The sequence below is a fragment of the Mercenaria mercenaria genome, chromosome 3 (assembly GCF_021730395.1).
Source record: "Mercenaria mercenaria strain notata chromosome 3, MADL_Memer_1, whole genome shotgun sequence".
Taxonomy (NCBI): Eukaryota; Metazoa; Mollusca; class Bivalvia; order Venerida; family Veneridae; genus Mercenaria; species Mercenaria mercenaria.
In genome coordinates, this window is record NC_069363.1 from 8,089,651 (window position 1) to 8,104,853 (window position 15,203).

Below are 15,203 nucleotides of genomic sequence, written 5' to 3' on the forward strand. Positions count from 1 at the left end.
AATGACAAATTTGACAAACAACAGTTACTGAAATTTCATATTTGTAAAGGTATACAAATATATAAAATTTCCTTCTGAATAAGTGTCTGAAGTGTAAAAATTCAAAACATTGCAAGCTATACTAGTACACAAAAGATAGCCCTACACATTCAACTGTACCTGTAAAACAAGATGTCTACGGGCAACATGTCGAGTCTGCCCTTTGACCCCTAACTGTGACCTTGACCTTTGAGATAGTCTGTCTCATTGAGTTAAACATTCATGCCAAATATAAACAAGATTCCTCAATGCATGTCAAAGTTATGGGCCAGACAAGATCTGACATGACCTTTGACCTCTGTGACCTTGACCTTTGAGAAAGGAACCTGCAGTCTGCACATGACACTCTGTCTCACTGAGGTTAATATTCATGCCAAATATGAACGAGATTGCTCCATGCATGTCAGTTATTGTAGGGACAAACAAATCTGGACGGACGTAATGACACACATACACCGAACCACCATTTGGACAACTATGTCTTCGCTTCCGCAAGCGGGCTCGACAAAAAAGAAGGGATTTATTACATGTACGTGTTCCTATATGAAATTAACCTCTGCATCTAACCTAGATTTCATACAGACAAACATTCTGACAAAGTTTCAAAAAGATCAAACAGAAAAATCTAGAGTGCTAACAAGGTTTTTCTATGATTTAACCTAATAGTGTCCTACGCAGCTTTCAAACACTGGTAACCAAGTTTTAAACTTGAACTTGATTTCACAGACATTCTTTATAAAGTTTTAAGGTCAAACAGAAAATGTGGCCTCTAGAGTGTTAATGTTTTTCTATAATTTAACCTAATAGTGTCCTAGCTTTCAAACACTGGTCATCAAGTTTTAAACTTGACCTTGATTTCACATTCTTTATAAAGTTTTAAGGTCAAACAGAAAATGTGGCCACTAGAGTGTTAATGTTTTTCTATGATTTGACCTAGTGACCTAGTTTTGATCTTGTCATTGATTTCATAGAGACAAACATTCTAACAAAGTATCATACAGGTGAGGTATAAAATGTGGCCTCCAGAGAGTTAACTATGTTTTCCTATTAACTGACCTAGTGACCTTGTTCTTGACCTCAGCAGACCCAGTAATGTATTTGTCCAAGACTTTATCCAGTGTGATATTCTGTCAGTTTAATTAAAATTGTGACCTTAGTGTGTTAACGGTCATATTGATGAAGTCGGACACAGGGTGATCATAATAGTTCAACTTGAGCTCTGGTGAGCTAAAAACACAAGAACACTAAATATATATGCAACTTTTATTGAAAAAAATTGCAAGATAACTATTTCTTTTTTATAACTGAAACAAAAATATTATTATTTGATGTGAAATCAGCTACATAAATACAGCAATGGCTAATTTCATTTCATTAAAATACACAGTGCCCCACCTAACCAGCTTGTGAGAATCATGAGAATTTGTATTTTCAAGTTTTGAAGATATGCAATCAAAAATAAAATTAAATATGTTCTAGTATACAACATAATTTAGTTAGATCCAGTCTATAAACTGTATAAATCATTTAAAAATTATGAAGCCATTTTCTTTCTTTTTTTGTAATATTGCACAGAAATATGCTAACACAGATACAAAATGTTTTAATAAGTTCTTATCTGACTTTAATGTGTACCTGTATATTACTAAAAAATTCTCAGTAATCAGAAAAGTACAACTTTGGAAGGTTATTTTCAGTATTATGAATAGGGATGATAGAACAAATTATAAACAAGTTCATGGTTACTAAACATGGCACCACTGAATCATATTCCCACAGATAATCTTAACACAAATTTACAACTTCATCACAATTACGTTTTAATCTTCAATGGAACCAATATATACACCACTTTACAAAAACGGTAGCTAACAAATGAAATAAGGGCTAATTTATTTCTAGTTAAAGGGAAAATTATATTTCTTCAGATCACTTCTATTTTCATCTTTCAAAATTTCATGATTTTTCTATACTGAGACTGCAAAATTGAAACATTTGTACAGGTGTGCCATCTTTTTCTGACTCTTTCTAAAGTTTGGTTAAATTTTTATATTTAGGTGCTGGAAGAGTTTTATACACTGTTGTGATACATTGTGTATGGACAGATGACTTTATGAAGCAAGCCTAGTACTCCCTGGGGTTCCCTCATCTGTATGTGCTTGATGTAAGGAAACATGCAGGAAGAGTTATGCATGCTTCTTTGTCTCCTTACTCACCCATTGATGACAAAGCACATATAAAGTCTCAAAGCTACAGTATTCAAGAAATGTGGACCTAAACAAAAAAATAACCAAGACAAGAGGACCATGATGGTCCTGAATCGCTCACCTCTTCCCACATGACCCAGTTTTGAGTATGACGTCGTTTTTTCTATTATTTGACATAGTGACCTAGTTGTTGAGCTCATGTGACCCAGTTTTGAACTTGACCTAGATATTATCAAGATAAAAATTCTGACCAATTTTCATGAAGATCCATTGAAAAATATGGTCTCAAAGAGAGGTCACAAGGTTTTTCTATTATCTGACCTATTGACCTAGTTTTCGAAGGTATGTGACCCTGTTTTGAACTTTATCTAGATATCATCAAGGTGAACATTCTCACTAATTTTCATGAAAATCTCATGAAAAAATAGGCCTTTAGAGAGGTCACAAGGTTTTTCTATTTTTATCCCTACTGGCCTAGTTTTTGACAGCACATGACCCAGTTTCGAAACTGACCTAGATATCATCAAGGTGAACATTCAGATCAATTTTCATGAAGATCCATTGAAAAACATGGCCTCTAGAGAGGTCGAAAGATTTTAATAATTTTAGACCTACTGACCTAGTTTTTGACCGCAGTTGACCCAGTTTCAAACCTGACCTAGATATCATCAAGATGAACATTCAGACCAACTTTCATACAGATCCCTTGAAAAGTATGGCCTCTAGAGAGGTCACAAGGTTTTTTTTTATTATTTGACCTACTGACCTAGTTTTCTTATGGCACGTGACCCAGTTTCAAACTTGACCTAGATATCATCAAGATGAACATTCTGACCGATTCGTATGGAGATCCATTCATAAGTATGGCCTCTAGAGAGGTCACAAGGTTTTTCTATTTTTAGACCTACTGACCTAGTTTTTGACCGCACATGACCCAGTTTCGAACTTGACCTAGATATCATCAAGATGAACATTCAGACCAACTTTCATACAGATCCCATGAAAAATATGGCCTCTAGAGAGGTCACAAGGTTTTTCTATTATTTGACCTACTGACCTAGTTTTTGACGGCACGTGACCCACTTTCGAACTTGACCTAGATATCATCAAGGTGAACATTCTGACCAACTTTCATGAAGATCTCATGAAATATATGGCCTCTAGAGAGGTAACAAGGTTTTTCTATTTTTAGACCTACTGACCTAGTTTTTGACCGCAGTTGACCCAGTTTCAAACCTGACCTAGATATCATCAAGATGAACATTAAGACCAACTTTCATACAGATCCCATGAAAAATATGGCCTTTAGAGAGGTCACAAGGTTTTTCTATTATTTGACCTACTGACCTAGTTTTAGATGGCATGTGACCTAGTTTCGAACTTGACCTAGATATCATCAAGATAAACGTTCTGACCAATTTTCATGAAGATCCAATGAAATATATGGCCTCTAGAGAGGTCACAAGGTTTTTCTATTTTTAGACCTACTGACCTAGTTTTTGATGGCACGTGACCCACTTTCGAACTTGACCTAGATATCATCAAGGTGAACATTCTGACCAATTTTCATGAAGATCTTTTGAAATATATGGCCTCTAGAGAGGTCACAAGGTTTTTCTATTTTTAGACCTACTGACCTAGTTTTTGACGGCACGTGACCCAGTTTCGAACTTGACCTAGATATCATCAAGATGAACATTCTGACCAACTTTCATAAAGATCCCACAAAAAATGTGACCTCTAGAGTGGTCACAAGCAAAAGTTTACGGACGGACGGACGCACGGACGCTGCGTGATCACAAAAGCTCACCTTGTCACTATGTGACAGGTGAGCTAAAAAAACATATTTTCTAAGTTAAAAAGGTCATAATTCTAAAAACAATGCAAGAGAGAGTTATGACCTGCTTACTAATCTAGTGATAATAAACAAGTGTACATTTTTTTTAAGCTATAGCTCTTACAGTATTCAAGAAAAAGTGGACCAAAAAAAAACAAAACAAGAGCTCGTAGAACATGAAATGCCCCCCTTGATGCATTCAGTAATTGCACAAGGAACAGAAATGATTTGGTCACAGTCGAAAAGTTCTACTGCTCTAGGTCAATGTGACCTTTGACCTCAAAATCTATAGGGGTTGTCTGCTGGTGATGATCAACCTCCCTATTAAGTTTCTTGGTCCTAGGCCCAAGCATTCTCAAGTTATCATCCGGAAACCGTTCAACTGTTCCGGGTCACTGTGACCTTGACCTTTTGGCCTACTGACCTCAAAATCAATACGGGTCATCTGCTGGTCATGACTAACCTTTCTATCAACTTACAGGATCCTAGGCCCAAGTGTTCTTGAGTTATCCGTATACCGTTTAACTGTTCCGGGTCACTGTGACCTTGACCTTTGACCTCAAAATCAATAGGGGTCATCTGCTGGTCATGACCAAGCTCCTTATCAACTTTCATGATCCTAGGCCCAAGGGTTCTTGAGCTATCATCCAGAAACCCTTTAACTGTTCCGAGTCACTTTGACCTTTGACCTACTGACCTCAAAATCAATAGGGGTCATCTGCTGGTCATAACCAACCTCCCTATCAACTTTCATGATCCTAGGCCTAAGAATTTTTGAGTTATCATCCAGAAACCGTTTAACTGTTCCAGGTCACTGAGACCTTGACCTTTGACCTACTAATCTCAAAATCAATAGGGGTCATCTGCTGGTCATGACCAACTGCCCTATCAACTTTCATGATCCTAGGCCCAAGCGTTCTTGAGATATCATCCGAAAATGGATTGGTGTACAGACCGACATCTGCAAAACAATATACCCCCCCTTCTTCGCAGGGGGGCATAAAAATTAACCAGCAAGTTCACATTTTGTAAGTACCAAACAGGCCATGATTCTGACAAAATGCAAGTGTAACCTCTGAAAGAGAATCCACTAAGAGGAAATCACTCCTAACTATATTCTTCAGTGTTTACATCTTAATTTTCAAAAAGTACTACATGTATTTCTATTTTTAGGATAAAAATATCATAAATGTAAATATATAATAATCACTTGCTTTTCCCAAGATTTTTAGGGTCACATTTAGTTCCTGCTGCAGAAGGCAATTTCTCAAAACATCTGGACAATCTGTTAACATATTCATTTCACTTTTCTTTATTAATATTAGTTGCATTATGTCATCATTATATCTATTATTTACTCTGAAAGATATGCTTTGGAATAACAAATATGGCTGCCAGTTATGCAAAGGATGTTAATAAATAACAATTTATAGAATCAAGACTGTTGTTGTTGGTATGTAACATGATGTACAGGTGTTACTGTCTGAGTAAGGCTTACTACATTCTTAATGTCCTGTGGGGTTAACTGAAGGGCTGTGGCAGCATGAGGATGTTGTATCGTCACTACACCCTTTGCTAAATCTGCTTGATTAATGTTCAGAATATTACTGCCGCTGACTGTATTATATACTGGAGCAGGTATAATTTGCGCCGTTTGACCTTGTGAAATATCCACATTTAGTGCCTGCAGTTGTTGCAGTGGAATCGTATTTGTGTTATTAGTTGGCAAGTTTTCAAGAAACCTTAATGTCTCCATGTAACCAAGCAGTGTAGAGTATGCCTGTGAGTGGGGATTTTGCCTGGAGTCAACAGGACTTGCCATTAATACTTGGGCTCTGTTATTCTGGTCTGTAACAGTGGAATTAGACTGAACCATGCTTGCAACTGGCTGTGCGGTGGCAATTTGATATTCTGGAGGCTGTTGTAGAGCTGCAGCTATTCCATTAGCACGTGTTATTTCTATAGGCTGTTGTTCAATCTTGCCTGCAGACAACATCGTCTGGTGTTGTTGTGGTTGCGTCTGCTGCAGTTGTATCTGTTGAACTTGCTGTTGCTGTTGTTGATGATGCTGCAGTGTGGACGGATTGCTTACTGCTGCAATGTACATATTGCCTTGTAATTGCTGTGTGATGTGTTTGTATTCAATGTTTGGTGAAACCTGAATTTGACGAACAACCGCTTGCTCTGGCTGTGAGTTATTCAGAACATATCCTTTTTCATTAATCTGGTACTGCATGGGCAAACTGGTATGTTGTACCGTCGGCATTCCAGGTGGCGGCTGTATATTATTCATTGAAGCAGCGGCAATCTGACTAGCTTGGGCTTGTTGCTGCTGCTGCTGCTGCTGTTGTTGCTGCTGCTGTTGCTGCTCTTGCAGTTGTTGTGCACTTGCTGCAGCAGCAGCTTCATACAACACAGCCGGAATCTGAATGTCTCTTGCTGCACCATGATGTCCAGGTGTCTGACTAATGGCATACTGTAAGTTTTGTAATAATGTAGCTGACATACTTCCTGACTGACTTGCTGCGGCAACACCACTCATCAGCTGTTCCTGAATATCCTCAGGTTGCATTGCTGGTATGGCCATCTGCAGGGGAACCATAGTTGGTTCCATCTGGGTATATATCTGTCGCTCTCTTTTTGGTTTTGGTGGCGAGGAAGTTGCGCTGTCTCCAGTATTTCTTCTTGTCCGTCCTGGTGTCTGATTATCACCTGTATGTGTAGTCCTTAAATGGCGGGTGAGATGGTCTTTTCTACCGAATCTTTGAGGACAAAACTGACAAAGAAAATCCTTCTTTTTGGTGTGCGTTATCATGTGTCTTTTCACATCTTTTCTTGTGAAGAATTTCTTCCCACATTCAAAGCACTGATGTGTTTTTTCTGTTGCATTTTTAGCCGCTCTCGCACCTGTGTGCACTTTTAGATGAAACAGAAGCTGTTCTTTGTTTTCATAACTTTTCTTACAAATACCGCAGCTTAGAGTTTCACCTCTATCAGCGGCATGGAAGGCCATGTGAGTCCTGTAAGAGAAACTATAAGAATATTCCTTTCCACAAAGTTCGCACTTCCAGATTTTCTTATTTGGATCATGAGTGATCATATGGTTTTTCAAATGGTCTTTACGGTTAAAACTTTTGTCACAATATAAGCACTTATGGTGACGCGGACTTGTGTGGATCAGTCTATGGCGTTCAAGTTTAAACTTTGACAAAAATCCACGCTCACAACCTGTTACTTCACAAATGAAAGGTTTTATTCCAGTATGAGAATAAACATGTAGATAGAAGGCTGCTTCAGCTTGAAAGGTTTCTCCACAATGAGGGCAAGCTGTAGGAGTTTTGGAAGACTTGGGACCTCTTTTCTTTTTTGGTCTATCTTCTGTGATAACAAGTTTCTTCTCATCAAACAAAGGATCATCAACATCATTGTCATAACTCTGATCCTGCATAACATGATGACCATCATCGTCATCATCATCATTGTCATCATCTGGATTAATGTGATAAGCCTGACCTATTTCAAACTTCAACGAATGATCTGTGGGCGGCTGCTGATGCTGCTGTGGTTTTTGTTGCTGCAGTGGTTGAACAGAATGTTGAACCATCGGTTGTATCACATTTTGCTCAGTATTTCTAACCGGCTCATTCTTAACAATTGAACCTTTCGTCCTTGGACGGCCACGTCCCCTTTTCACTGGGGGAGATATGTTTGCTTCAGTATTCACACCAGATTCTACGATATTGGTAAGTTTTGTGTCTTGTGGTTGCTGAGATTCTTTAATTTTTGTTTTCTCCATTTTAGCCCTCCAAGTTTTTGTGGGTTTCACATATTTTCTTGGACGTCCTTTTCGTCGAGCTTTGATTTTGCTAAAACAAAAATGGTTTTCCATTTCATCTTGATCGGAGAATTTAACTTCACACTGCAGACACTGTAGTTTATTGTCATCAACTGCAAATACAAAACATAAAATTATTTAATCATGTACATTCAAAATTTTATACAAACAAAACAAACTGAACTGAACAAACAGTTTTAGAACAGTTACTGAATAAATCACTGAGATGTGGATATTTCATAAAAAATACAAACAATCAATTAATAAAACTTAGATGAAACTCTCACTGAGTGTCATCAGAACATATAGCAAAATCTCATTTTATCTCATTAATTACAAAATGAGATCTTGTTTTAGGATGAAATTTTCATGGCACTTTTCGTGATAAACTGATAAAGGTGATTCACAATTTCAGCCCAGCCACATGCATATGGCAACTGCCAGTAAAGCTTCTGTTTACCACTATTTCATTTTTGACAGGAATTACTTAAAATTTTAACAAAAAGACTGTGTGGACAAAAAAATACAGTATGTCCATGCATATTTTTTGATAGATGAAGATATATTCAGTTATTTTCAAAAACACTTTTCCGACAAAAAGTTCAGTTATCTTTGAACAGCTATTCATATGTTAACTTATAAAACAAGAGGGTCATGATGACCCTGGATCGCTCACCTGAGTAATATGAGCTACATATTTCAAATGTCAAAATGATGATAAAATATTAAGAAAGTCAGTAGGTCACATTCTGGTCAATAAAATTCAGTTTTACGATTTGTGTGCAAAACTGTGTATGTCATCAAAATTTCAAGGCTGTATCTTAAAAACAAGAAAGTAGGTCAGTAGGTCAAGGTCACAGTCAAATGACATCATATTACTTGGGGTCATCAGGTAATTATAATTAAACAGTCTTGGAAATAGGATCAGATGATTTTTTAAGTATTTTTCCTATATAACTCACATAATAACTAAGTGACCCAAGGGCAGGGCCTCTTTTAACCCCAGGGGCATAATTTGAACAATTTTGGTAGAGGACTACTAGACAATGCATTATACCAAATATCAAAAGCCTAGGTTGTATGGTTTCAGACAAGAAGATTTTTAAAGCTTTTTCCTATATAAGTCTATATAAAACTTGGGACCCCTAGGGCAGGGCCTCTTTTCACCCAAGGGGTACAATTTGAACAATTTTGGTTGAGGACCATAAGACAATGCTACAAACCAAATATCAAAGGTCTAAGTGTTGTGGTTTCAGTCAAGAAGATTTTTAAACGTTTTTTCCTATATAAGTCTATGTAAAACTTGGGACCCCCGGGGCGGGGCCATATTTGACCCTAGGGGAATAATTTGAAAAATCTTGGTAGAGGACCACTAGATGATGCTTCATACAAAATATCAAAGTCCTGGGCCATGTGATTTTGTACAAGAAGATTTTCAAAGTTTTCCCTATGTAAGTCTAAAGTTTTTCCTTTCGGTTGCCATGGCAACCAGAGTTCTGCATGGAATTCAATTCTTTGAATAATTTTGAAAGGGGGCCACTCAAGGATCATTCCTGTGAAGTTTGGTGTAATTCTGCGAAGTGGTTTTCAAGAAGAAGATTTTTTTTAGAAATTGTTGATGGACGACGGACATCAAGCGGTCACAATAATTCCAACTATTTTCAAAGTTCTTCAGCATATTGCATTCCTCAGGTCATATCTACACATGAATCACATTCTCATAGGATATCACCAGAAAAAGGTAGAGTTCTGACAACATTTTATTATACTTTTCTATTTTACTGGACAACTGTTTTTACTGTATCATGTTGTTTTATACTGAACTTACGCTGTCAAGAAGAATTTTTTTTAGAATTGTGATGGACGGGACTCAGCGGCACAATAATTCAACTATTTCAAATTCTTCACATATTGCATTCCTCAGGTCATATCTACACATGATCACATTCTCATAGGATATCACCAGAAAAAGGTAGAGTTCTGACAACATTTTATTATACTTTTCTATTTTACTAGACAACTGTTTTTACTGTATCATGTTGTTTTATACTGAACTTACGCTGTCTGGTGATTGGTTCAGCTGGAAGCATTCCTTTATTTATAGATTTGGCATATTCCTTTGAGTACCAGACCTTCAGCTCTGTATTTGTCTGAATAGGCTGAAATTGAAACCAATTTGATATATTTTTTGTATCAATAAATTAATAAGAGCTCATAGAGCACGAAATGCCCACCTTGATTCAGTAGCTGCACAAGGAACAGAAATTATTTGGTCACTGTGCACTGGACGGTTGATGTACTGACCTCAAAATCAATAATTATGGGCCATTTACTAGTCATAAGTGACCTCTGTATCAAATGTGATCTTAGACCAAAGCATTCTCTAGATATCTGGCAAAAAAGTTCTACTGTTCCGGGTAACTGTGACCTTGACCTTTGACCTACTGATATCAAAATCAATGGGGGTCATCTGCTGGTCATGATCAACCTCCTTATCAAGTTTTGTGATCATAGGCCCAAGCATTCTCAAGTTAACATCCGGAAACCGTTTAACTGTTCCGGGTCACTGTGACCTTCACCTTTGACCAACTGATCTCAAAATCAATAGGTGTCATCTGCTGTCATGACCAACCTTCCTATCAACTTTCATAATCCTAGGCCCAAGCGTTCTTTAGTTATCATCGAAACTGATTGGTCCAACAGACATCAGCAAAACAACATACCTCTCCTGGTGGTGGTGGGGTGGGGAGGGGGGGGGGGGGGCATAATAAATGAACATGAGCTTGTGTAAAACACATATGCTCCCCCCCTCCCCCCCAACCCCCATTTAAGGGGCCATCCACCGACCATATTAAACAATCATGCTATGACATCTGATGGCCCAGGGTCAAATCAGTTAAATTAAGGTCAATCTTAAGTCTTGAGGTCACTGTGACCATATCCTTTAACCTCTTTACCCAATAGGTCATTACTTACCTAAACAACAAGAGCTGTCGGATGACAGTGCGCTCAACTATTCGAAGCATTGATTGAAGAATGGAGTCAAAATATTTCTACAGATATTCAGACAAAAGAAAAAAATACATTAGACAAACAATGTTCCTGTATTTGTGGATTTCGATAAGTCTTGCACTAAATGGCAATGTGTGAACCAATTTCAAAGTCCAAAAAAGGCCATTATTCAGCCAAAATAGTTGTCAAAGTTATGTACTCTTGCCTACAGATGGAAATCATGATGATAAACAAGTGTTCAAAGTTTAAAAGCCATATGTCAGATAGTTTTGACAAAACGTGGACTTGTATGAAATCAGAACCAATTTCAAAGTCCAAAAAGGGCCATTATTCAGCCAAAATAGTTGTCAGAGTTATGTACTCTTGCCTACAGATGGAAATCATGATGATAAACAAGTGTTCAAAGTTTAAAAGCCATATGTCAAATAGTTTTAACAAAACGTGGACTTGTATAAAATCAGAACCAATTTCCAAGTCCAAAAAGGGCAATAATTCAGCCAAAATATATGACAGAGTTATGTACTCTTTCCTACAGATAGAGACTATTATACTGAACAAGCGATAAAAGTTTTAAAGCCATATGTCAAACACTTTACACAAAATATGAACTGGTACGAAAAACTTAACCAAGATTTCTAAAACAAAAGGGGCCATAATTCAGCCAAAATCCTTGATGAAGTTATGTACTCTTGCCTATAACTGGACATAGCGATGGTTAACAGGTTGAAAGTTTCAAAGCTTATCTTCAAAGACTTTGTCAAAATATGAACTGGTACGAAATAAAACATTAATCCAATTGATATTCTTTCAAAGACATAAGAGGCCATAATAGTTTGCAGGCCAAAAATTTCCATTCGTAGGATAAGTTTAAGTTGTACTCTTGCCTATAACTGGACATGTGATGGTAAACAAGTGTTAAAGTTTCAAAGCTTTATCTCAAAGACTTTGTCAAAATATGAAGTGGTACAAAAAACTTAACCATGATTTCTAAGACAAAAGGGGCCATAATTCAGCCAAAATCCCTGATGGAGTTATGTGCTCTTGCCTATAACTGGCCATGGTGATGGTAAACAAGTGTTGAAAGTTTCAAAGCTTTATCTCAAAAGACTTTGTCAAAATGTGGACTGGTACGAAAAACTTAACCAAGGTGTGACGCCGACGCCGACGCCGTGGTGAGTAGGATAGCTCTACTTATTCTTCGAATAGTCGAGCTAAAAATGCTACAAGGTATGATGGCCATAGGCCCCAAGCATTTTTGAGTCATAGCCCAGAAACCAGTTTTTGCCTCAAGGTAAGCTATTTATCTGAAACTGTTTTTCAATTTAAGGTTGCTGTCACCATGAACCCTGGACCTTATGACCCTAAAATGTAAGTGTTTATTTCCTACCTAACCAGAAAGCTGTTACTAAATACAGAAATTTAATTATCACTATGGAAGCAAAATCAATTTTTTTATATTTTTTTTTACTGAGAAGGCCTAGTTTGTAAGAATATAAATGTTATCATTAAATGAAATATTTCACATTAAACTTCGACAATTTGTCTAACTTTTACTGTTCAAAAATTTATCTAATGCCCTAATAAATTTTATTCAATTTTATTTTCTTTAAGGCCATCCTTAAAAAATTGTTTGTTTGCAGTAACGCGACCCAGAATTTTTAGAGTGAGTAGATAGGTAGGGATTTTTTTTTTTTTTTTTTTTTTTTTTTTTTTTTTTTTTTTTTTTTGTATGCTAATTGTACAACACCTGCATTTTCTTTTTAACCCTCTGGTATGTACACCTTCTGGGTACTAACACTTCTCTGTAGAATGCTAACTTGATTGTAACATATCTGCAAGGGTGGTAGTTTTCACATAGTATGAATACTAATATTACTAGTAATATCTCCTTTTTAATAACAATAAAAACAACAGATAGCCTGGAGCTTATTATCTCCATATAAACTTAAAAATTTAAGATTATCAATATATTAAACAAAAATAATTGGCCAGACCTTTTGAATGTCCTTGCACTGGCTAGGGTAATAAAAAAACATTACATTCCTTAGGATTCAGCATTGAAGTACATAGCAAAATCTTCGATATTTTAATACCCTGTAGACCTGAGTCTGATTACAAGCACCCGCACTCCTTCAAAGCCTATGTATCATGTAATTTTAAGACAATACTTAATTGTTTTACATTGTTTACTCAGGGCTTAAGCAATGTTAATATTTTAGGGAGAAGTCATTTCTTCCTCAGCTAAGATTATGGAGAAGTGGAGAGATTTTAGGGAGAGGTGAAGTGATTTTAGGGAAACGTGGAAAGATTTTTAATAGCGCCATGACATGCAAGTTGAAAATTGAACTAAATATACTTATCAATGTAAACCTAATTTCTTATCCTTGTGAATCTAATGTGATTAAACTGCAAATTAAAGTTTTTTTCTCTCTTGCAATGATTGCCTTAACCAAGAAAAGCCTAATCTGAATATGAATACAATTAAAAAAAGCTAGGTTAATTCTATATCAGCAAAAAATAAATCAAGCTTCCAGCTCTAATGCACTCAAAGTCAAAACACAAAAACCCATAAAAGCATTTCACAGTCACTTCTTGTCAATAGCAGTGACATCACTATGACATCACACATAATACATGTCTTCTTTGATCTGCTACTGTCGGCACACATTAAAAGAAACAGTTGTCAAACAGATTAAACCCAGTTTCTGATGGCAGTTGTCAAAAATTTGCATGAATTTCAGTTACATTATTTAAGTCACAGAAAGTTTCAGTAATAATAACTATGTTTCTAAAGTCTGGGTTTTGAAAAATAGGAAAAAGTGGACCCATGGAAATTTAATTTCATGCAAATAGGAAAATCTAGAAATGTAAACATTATGGATTTCTTTCCCTGGTTTTAGTCATTGCATTGAAAGGATGTTTAACTTTTATAAATAAATTTTCAGGTAAGAAAATTTTGTTTGTCTAATATTTTTGACGTTTATTGTGCTCTTTCCAAGTGACTTTTGCAGTGTCACTGCAGTTTTATCCTCGGGGCAGATTAAAAAGATTATGAAACGACAAAAGATCGAAACTAAAATTATTATGTATGCAAAATTGTTTGAGAAATTATGACAGAAAGATATCCAAGAATTTATCTATCCCAGATGTTTTACGTACGAGAAAAATCATTATTTTACAAATCTAAAACTCGGTTAAATACGTCTGCAGTATTGCACAGATAACACTATGTACCACGATTTGTCCATGTGGAATTTTTTAAACAACTTTTTGCATGGATTTTTGTAGTATATCAGGAAATCGGCAGGGCGTTCGGTAGACCCGAGGTTCTGGGTTTTCACTCGCACTTATCGAGAAAAACTCGTATTTGACCCACACAAAAAAAATTCCCGTGCGTCGGCTTGACCCGAGGAAATTTTCTTTTATGCGTCTCGAGTTCGAAAGAACTGCCCCTTGTCAATCAAAATTCTGGTGAATTCAAATATTGTTCGCCGCCATAAGCGGAAGTATGGCAGTAGGCGGAGCTTGGTATATTAATCAGCTTCTGGCAGATGTCAATCATGCCACGCGCCGACTGACACGTGGGCTTCTCGCGGTTTGTATTTGGTACAATAATGTCCGTCATTGCCAAAGGTATTTATTGATCAATGTGTAAAAGTTAATTGATAAACAATGCAAAGAAGAGCAGCCTATTATCGTATTTGTGTCACTTGTTAATTAGCGGTATACAGAAAGCGTAACATTCACATATTTTGTTTCTTATTGGTCATATCGATCATTCATGTAGTTGAACCTCAACGAACACTGTCTAGGAAAACTTATAAATACAAATACAAATAGTTACCCAAAAGAAATAACGAAACAGGAAAAAATAAAAACATGGCACCGATAAAAAAAAATCCGAGTTTTGGGTTAAAAAATTGTTTGAGTCGCGGCGATTTTCGTGAGTCGGTCGCGTTACTGCAAACAAACAATTTTTTAAGGATGGCCTAATTTCAAAGTTTCTTGAACAGGAGATCAAACTTCTCAATAGTCAAACTGAGATAAGTAGATTGAAGAGCATGTAAAATAGTGGGAAAGTCAGTCAATTTAAGAATTCTAATATTATGCAGAACTGGTTTTAACAAAACTATCAAAGAAAGATGTAGTGGAGCATCATTTTAAGCATCATTTTAAAATACACAAACTTGACTTGATACTCTTAATGGCAACCAAATTGGATCCAAATCTGATAAAACCGTTGCCATAACACACTCATTATTCTCTGCCCACA

General features: G+C 36.4%; 1 protein-coding gene across 3 annotated transcripts in view; it reads right to left on the bottom strand.

Moving 5' to 3' along the window:
- Positions 1–1,288: 1,288 nt before the first annotated feature.
- The window catches only part of LOC123525491 (PR domain zinc finger protein 10-like), a 34,667-nt gene continuing 20,752 nt past the window's right edge, over positions 1,289–15,203 (bottom strand). For all 3 annotated transcript variants that reach the window (XM_045304582.2, XM_053537822.1, XM_045304583.2), the window contains exons 6-7: positions 9,978–10,077; positions 1,289–8,031 (exon numbers count right to left, since the gene is read on the bottom strand). In XM_045304582.2, coding sequence (XP_045160517.1) covers positions 5,519–8,031; positions 9,978–10,077 — 2,613 coding nt within the window. In that variant the 3' untranslated portion in view covers positions 1,289–5,518. The remainder of the gene's footprint in view (positions 8,032–9,977; positions 10,078–15,203) is intronic.